Here is a 7,877-nt window from a genome sequence, read left to right as displayed (position 1 = left end):
ATATAAGACTATCTACAATGATTTGAAGTAATTCGATATTTTTGTTAGTGATAGATTTTATGTGCACCAAGTCTCCATTTTATACTGATTTTATGTGAAGAATGTGTGATTTTATTATTATTATTATTTTAAATAAATGCAACGTCCAATTCCCTTATTTCTGTCAGCCCGATGTAAAATGGGAACAATAAAATTGAATGATTTCTCGTATATGGGGTTTAGACGCTTGTCGGGTATGAAATGGCCACGGCATGTTCGCTTATCTTGCTTTGCCATATTGCGCCCTTGTTCCGCTCCCCATGCCGCGCAGCGGGCTGGACTCGATGAGGAATTGCACAGACCTCACTTCCAGTTCCAGTCAGTAGCCTAGTTCACTAGCTCCAAAAATCTTAGACATGGATGACCCCCAAACAAAATGGCTTCTTGCACATTAGAAGAAATATCACGTCGGCATTTGTAAGTCCACATGTTTAATTCTAATTACTTTGAAGAAGAGCGTATCAATTATTATTTTGCTTAAATTTGTCTATAATGTAGCGAATGTATAATCAAATCAATAGCTGAATATGGTCATGAAAAACAGGCCTGCCCTATGTGTAGGCTACATTAGAACAAGGCCTATTTCTCTATTCACTTTCGATGCTGTGCGTTTTAGAGATTTGTTGTAATTACAATCACATACATCTTTTATAGACACAGAGCTAAAAATCGAAATATTTTGTCTCTCTGGACAAACACTAAATGGTACGCTAGGAAATTTCGTTCGTTTTCGAAACGAAAAGGAAATCTACCAGGATATAGGATAACCATTAAAGAACGTGTGAATTTGGACTAATAAAGTTTTAGTATGCAGTAAGCTACGATCGAAGGGAGTGTTTACAGGCAGCACAAATTGTGCATAATTGTCTCCGATAAAAACTTCATAGCCCATTAACCCTAAGTGAAAGAATTCAGCCAACTTTTCGTTTTACATTCTATGGACTGAGACAACCAGTCGTCGAATGTCGAATGTGTGCAATGGAAAAATGGTCAAAAGTGTATGCAAAATGAGGAGACTAAAACAAACAAACGGCCATAATGTGAACTGCCATTCAGTATAGACTATACTGCCGTAAAGGTTATACAGGCTATGAGAAATCCTTCCTGTCCCGCTGTTGATGACTGCAAGAATTCAGAATTCAGACCAAAACGCTTAATGACCTGGAACAACCTGCTGTCATAACGGTTTTATGTTGGCAGTTCATCTGTAACAGAGCTTTAGACAGATAAGGTCCCATAACCTGATAACCCTCTGGGATGTAGCCTATGCTAATTGGGGAGACGTCAAATAACTGACAGCACATCTGAAAAATGTGTTTTTCGTTTCTTTCATTTTGGCTTACTTTACCCAAGTTAGTGCGCAAAGCCCATTTAATAAATTATTAGTTGTCAATTAGACCTCATTTTAATGAAAAAAGCCGAGTTAAGGTTGTGGACTGGCTCTAAGGTAAACAGATGACTTCATTTTACCTGAAATGTTGTAGACCTTGTAATGGTTACTGAATTTGCATATATCCTGAAAAAATAGTAGTTGGTGAAACATTGTAAGTCTATATTGCTCCATACACTTGTTCTTTCTGCTGCGTGCGACATGTTTGTTCCGTTTAAATTCATTTAGCACGTGCAGCCTAACAGAAGGTCTCTCCTCATTCTTCAGAGTGGTGTTGCTCAGTTCTGTGCATATGGAGACAACCTTGACATCGATTACACATATCTTGCCCTTTTTCTTGAGTCACATCTTGCCAAAATGAAAGAAAAATCAGACGCAGGGACTTGTAAGAAAAGTCCAAATGTCGATGCCTGTGGTTCGGTGACGGAGGATTCAGGCGTCAGGGGGTCTGAGGACGAAAACCAAGACGAACCTAGTTCAAATGACATATCCAAGAGACAAGAGGACTCTGATAAACCGCCTACCGGGACCAGCATCCTCAACGGCGATGCCAAGGGAACAGCTTACGCCCACCATCTAAAAAAGGAAGTACCAGTGATTGAACTCACCAGGAGGGATGATATAAAAGGAAGAAACCACTGGACAGAGCAGCATAAGGTGCAGACAACGGAACTGTGCAGGCCACCTATTTCTTTGCCCCTGCCGCACCGAGACGCACCAAACGACACTCGAATGGTTCAGCTGAGCCCTACCGCTTTTCCTCTCCCGGCAAGAGCGATGCTCTACAATAACGTTACGCAGTCGCTCGCCACAATTAACAGGTGAGTATGTCCTTCCTTATCATATCAGGCATAACGGTATTGGCTTTGCCAATCATAATTGAACCAACCGTGGAAATAGTCCTTGATGAAATGATCCACCTCCCACTTATTTAAAATAGGATTTAGCATTCATGGGATAGTCAGGTATAACGTTTTCAGAGGGAGAAACAAAGCTTCAGTAGCCTATGTTTACGCTATTGTATGTGCCGAAGTGTGTGTGTGTGTGTGTGTGTGTGTGTGTGTGTGTGTGTGTGTGTGTGTGTGTGTGTGTGTGTGGTGTGTGGTGTGTGGTGTGTGGTGTGTGGTGTGTGTGTGTGTGTGTGTGTGTGTGTGTGTTGCTTCTGAATGATTCAAGGCATTTGAGAAGGTACTTATATATGTATGTGAACAGAGTGTTTAGTGGCATTTAGTTGTAATTAAATCTGGATCTCTTTGTGAGTATTACAATGTTGTGTGTGATATGCATTTTCACAAATTGCACATTTGGCTTGGCATATGGCTTGAGCTGTCTGTGGTGTCTGTCTGCATGTTGACATGTGTGTTCCAGTGTGCTAAACTCAGATATTTCCCCAATCCTGTCAGTGCCTTTGGCGGTGAGTTGGAGCAGTATGGAATGTATCCTGGTAGCAGGGTAAAGCGCAGACCCGCGCCTTACGAGGTTGAACTCGACGAGGGTAGGCGATTTTTAGATCTTTATAAGTATGGTAAGATGCAACTCTGCTGTGTTGTTATTCATTGTCAAAATCTTCCACATTAAAAACCACCCTCCAGTTTGCATTTCACCATTTGGTCACCCCTGATTTTCATCACAACATGTTTTATTTGATTGTTTATATCAAAGTAAAAACAGATGAACCACAGGTACATCATATATATGAACGTCGTCATAAATGGGCATTTTAGCCAGTCATGTGTGTGTCATAACTTAATATTCAGTATTACACCTTTTCTTCTTAATGTAGGTGTCCCTTAACGGACAGAGAACAGTTGTGCTAAATAAATGTATTAGTTATGTCTAGAGGAGGGGTAGCTGGCTGCTGTTCAAAACAGCGAATTTGCCGCAGTCAATGCAAAGCACACAATTAGTGCTACAAGGATTAAGGTAGCTTATATCCAAATATGATTTTGTTTATCATTTATGGATAGTGGAATTACTTTCCACTGACATGCTGAACTTACAACAGATCACGATGAATGTATTGTGATGCGCTGTCACTAAACACAACTGATTGTATGTCATTGTCTGACAAAGCAGTGTGACTCGTCTTAAATTCATCATAAAGGTTTATTTGTTTGACAGCTTGACTTCCTGCACACTATCATGTCAATAACCATGATTTCTTTATTGCATAATGTGGTCTTTTTAATGTTACACCTCAAATATTTAGAGGAATCCTAATGCCTTAATACATTTTCCTACGTTTCAGGTTAAGAAAATGATCTCATTTTCCATTGTTGTCTTGTGTTTGCGACAATTGCTATGTGATTTGTGTTCCACAATGCTCCTCACTAGATGTCCTTCTAAAATCATTGGTCACCTTTAATGAAATCTTATCTGTCTTTGTCTAATTCAGCCAGCCAAACATTACCTATATCTTCTGACTGATGTTTGACTGTCAACAAGTAGAGAAACCTTTCCACATCATCCAGATGAGGGCCCTTCTCTAACACTGCATCGGTATTTCAACCTCTCTGTGCCTCTCCTTACGTTAACCTCCTTTCTCCTTTTTCCGTCCTGTCCCAGCTGGGGAGCCGAAGATCGTGCGGCGCATTTTCACCAACAGCCGCGAACGCTGGCGCCAGCAAAACGTGAACGGGGCGTTCGCCGAGCTCCGCAAGCTCCTCCCGACCCACCCGCCCGACAAGAAGCTGAGCAAGAACGAGATCCTGCGCCTGGCCATGAAGTACATCAACTTCCTCACCAAGCTCCTCAACGACCAGGACGGCGGCGGCGAGGGCATCGTGATGACGGGCACCGACGAAGACGACGCCCACGAAATTTCGGCTGTCGGTCAGGGTCGGGGAGTGGGGGTGGTGGTGGCCAACCGTGGGGGGGACGGAGCCGGCGGGGGGCTCGTCAGAGAGGATCTGCTGCTGCAGGACGCGCTGTCCCCTGGCTCCAGCTGCGGCAGCCTGCTGGACGGAGACGGCAGCTCGGAGGGGTACGCCGAAGAGCAGGACTCGCCTCCTGCCCAGCCCGCGCTGCTGAGCAGGGGAGGGCAGCACCCGCACTCCGCACGGACACACGACGGCCAGGGCCAGCGATGATGCCAGCGGGGCCTTGAGACCACTGGAGACACACATACTGGATACCAACTGATATGTGAAGGATGAGCAGTTTTTACTCACTAAGTCAGTCAAGCTGTCCTTAAAATCCTAAAGTTCATTTCCCATCTGAGATCACCTAGCACTCATGTATATTGAGTTGAAAAAAAGTCTGATCCTACTGGTGGGATGCCAAGGCCACACAAGGCAGTCCTGTCTGACATCAGCATTTCCATGACACCTGTACATTTGGCCCTCTCCATCATCTTAGCCCACACGATGCGTCTGGCAGAGCAACCTAATGGCTGTACCATTCACACTACACAGCAAACACCAAGACCTATTAGAAGCTTTTGTGCAATTGATGCCATAGGATCATTTCCACAAGGCCAGACAAGGTTCGCAACTTTGAAGATTGAAACAGTGCCAACTACAACTGGCATCATAGTTACAGTACAGCAATATAACGGAAAGTAGCTGTATATTTAGTGCATTTCATGATGGCTGCCTGCCATCCCACAACATCATGAGGGTAGAGCTAAGAGGTTGCTGGGTTGTTTGGAGGTCTTATGACGAAAAACATCATTGTTAATGTCACCTAATCAGTCCTTAGTATACCAAAAGTATACCAAAAGTTAAACAAATTGTCTTTAGATGACTCCTAACATTTCAGTTTTTATATAATTTTATGCCGGTATATTTTTTGTTAGTCTGCTCTGCACCCAGCATTATATTGATCTGGTAGTTAGTACAATATGTTTTCAGTAAATAAACAATGCCTAGCTGGCATGGTACCAATCAATCTGCAATGCAGCAGATTCGACCGTAAGCTTCTAATTTGATTGTGAAAATCAGGCGGCTGACACAAGGACGGATCTTCAGATCCAGTTGAAGTTGAACGGAAGCAAAAACAACAGAATAAATGATCAAAATACACACATCATAGCATCGATATACAATAAGTCAACACTATGAGAGCCAATGTGCACCTTTCTGTTTCTGTTACATGTGTCGATACACAAGGGCCACAGTGTGAATAGAAGTGGAATATGCATCGGTTTAGATACAGCTTTTTGTTCTTTCACTTGGCACTATCACGTACATTGCTGCATACTTACACATGTGGCACAATTATTGATCTAATGATGAAATAATATATTCACAAACAAACATACAGCCAGCCTGGACACCCTATTATTATTCAGATATAACCAGGGATATGTAGGGATGGTCTTCCATATCTCTGTATACGGGGCTTATATTATGGCTTTTTTTTTTTTGCGTTGCCAAATTGTTGTGCTAGATATTTGTTGGGGTTGTTTGCAGGTCTTATTTCAGGTGCGCATGAGCAATCCAGGAACAGACGTCTGCCGAAGTGGTGGCCCCAGAGAGAAAGAGCTATAGCAGCCATATTTGTTTTGTCTAGCAGTAGTCATGCCTTCACTGTGCATTCATACACAGTTTGGCACATGCTTTGTTTTTGTCATTGCCTTTTGAGCATCACTAATCACATGAGTCCCATTTACCATAATCACCCATCTTTGATTCACAATACAGCTTTGAAATGTGTGTGAGTCCGGATTAAATAGGTACCACCATTTTATTTTGAACACCAGAAAGGTACAAAAACACACATCACCACACCACCATCTGTAAATTAGAAAAATATGTCACTGTAACAAGACTACAACCTCGGTTGTGGCTTCATGCCAGATTCTAATGTACTATGTAGTGAGAATGTACAGTATGATGTTGAAACGTCTATTCCATGTTTTAGTGATTTGTGTAGGCATATCCTTTTTTTCGTCCAGGCAAATAATACAAACATATGTGGGTGCTTTCCAAATTATATTACATGTAAATATTTTTTCAATGTATTCAATTCAGTGGACTATACAGTTACCCACAAGGAAATTTGGAGAAGAAAAAATGGGGCTCACAGAAAGTACAGGTCCTGTTGTAGATATACCGGGAGTCAAGATTTCTCCTTTTTCTTTCAATTTCAGGACTCTGGATAGGGACATTTTTTTTTCCTGTACCACTTGCTATCACCCTCCCCCCCCCATGATTCCTGACTCTTTACTGTATAATTATTATATCATACAAATCTATAAATCATTGGATATTAAAAGAGCAAGGATGCTTTGTAATGACCTGTAAGGTACAGCGAGGAGGTCAAAAGAGAAATGTAGATTTTTTATTTTCATATTAGTGTACATGTATTAGATGGTACATTCCTCCTATTTACACGTTCCTAAATATTTTCTCTTGATGATTGTGGTATTTCTTTACACCTCTTTGTAGTCAATTTACCCTAGGTACACAGCAGCATACTTTTATGTTTTACACTGGAGGTTCTCTCAGTTTTGTAATAAATATATAAATAAACAACCCTGATTGTTCTTTGATAAATATCTGTGAGCATATTGTTATGCAACATTATTAGGAAATATCTTTATAAAAAATACAATAAAGTATGTTTATGTTGACAGTGGGCTCAGTCCATACACTGATTTTGACTGCCAGAATGAATAAGATGTATTTTTATATTACGTTGTATTGCTCGACAATGAGTTGTTCCGTAATTGTCAAGAAACAGCTGTACCTGGGGACAGCTCACATACCTCTGCTGTGGAATCCATAAGCTGAGTACTTACTTCCTTCTAGCAAGTGACAACTTCCTGTAAAGGTCAGCACCCAGCAGGATATCCTGCCATTGTATAGGCACCATGCTCCAGGCATCCCAAATATTATGGAAAGCCTCACACAAAATGTGTGACGTTTATGCTGATTATCTGTTTTCACAACTGAAAAAGAGTACAAATATATTTGATAGTATTTATGGAGAGAATCAGAGTGCAGTTTAAAACAAAATGGCAGAATCCTGCCGAAGACATAGCACACAGCAGTATAAGCAGTAAAGTCGAGCAGTTGTGGAAGAGTAGGAAAGGTCTGAGTGAGAGTGAGCGACAGAGAGGGAGAGAGAAGAAAGGGGGCGAGAAAAAGGAGGGAGAGGGGAGGAGGGGGGTGGTGGATTTATCAGGCTTCTGCAGATGGGAGGCAGTGTGGCTCATGCTGCCAAGTGATTCTGTATGCTAATGAGGCTTTATCAGTCCCGCTGCAGGAACAATATACTGGATTCCACACAGGGAGTCCTGCCTGCCAGATAGAGATTACACTGCCTACACATTTATTTACTTCAGTATGAGAATAACCCTCTCCTTCCACACACATAAACACACACACACACACACACACACACACACACACACACACACACACACACACACACATCCTCACAAACAACCCACAAATTTGCTCAAATACATGCACACATCTACATATATGTAAAACTTATCATC

At 41.8% G+C, this 7,877-nt stretch overlaps 1 protein-coding gene across 2 annotated transcripts; it reads left to right on the top strand.

Moving 5' to 3' along the window:
- Positions 1 to 351: 351 nt before the first annotated feature.
- LOC134062180 (T-cell acute lymphocytic leukemia protein 1 homolog) lies at positions 352 to 6,907 on the top strand. Of its 2 annotated transcripts, none has more exons than XM_062518121.1 (4): positions 352 to 456; positions 1,697 to 2,250; positions 2,833 to 2,924; positions 3,995 to 6,907. In XM_062518121.1, exons 1-4 carry the CDS (start codon positions 400 to 402, stop codon positions 4,516 to 4,518), a joined length of 1,227 nt encoding a protein of 408 aa, XP_062374105.1. In that variant the 5' UTR covers positions 352 to 399; the 3' UTR covers positions 4,519 to 6,907. The 2 variants fall into 2 exon arrangements, with proteins under 2 accessions (XP_062374105.1, XP_062374095.1); XM_062518111.1 differs by having other exon boundaries at positions 1,658 to 2,250.
- Positions 6,908 to 7,877: the final 970 nt, after the last annotated feature.

Source organism: Sardina pilchardus, chromosome 2 (assembly GCF_963854185.1).
Source record: "Sardina pilchardus chromosome 2, fSarPil1.1, whole genome shotgun sequence".
Lineage (NCBI taxonomy): Eukaryota > Metazoa > Chordata > Actinopteri > Clupeiformes > Clupeidae > Sardina > Sardina pilchardus.
The sequence above is the reverse complement of the archived record's forward strand: the minus strand, read 5'-3'. Positions and strand labels throughout refer to the sequence as shown.

Bases quoted from the DNA above. Each gene is read 5' to 3' on its own strand.
- LOC134062180 (XM_062518111.1), top strand. From the start codon at position 400: ATGACCCCCAAACAAAATGGCTTCTTGCACATTAGAAGAAATATCACG. The intron at 457-1,657 runs GTAAGTCCACAT...AAATTCATTTAG, and splicing joins GAAATATCACGTCGGCATTT to CACGTGCAGCCTAACAGAAG. The intron at 2,925-3,994 runs GTAGGCGATTTT...GTCCTGTCCCAG, and splicing joins CGAGGTTGAACTCGACGAGG to CTGGGGAGCCGAAGATCGTG.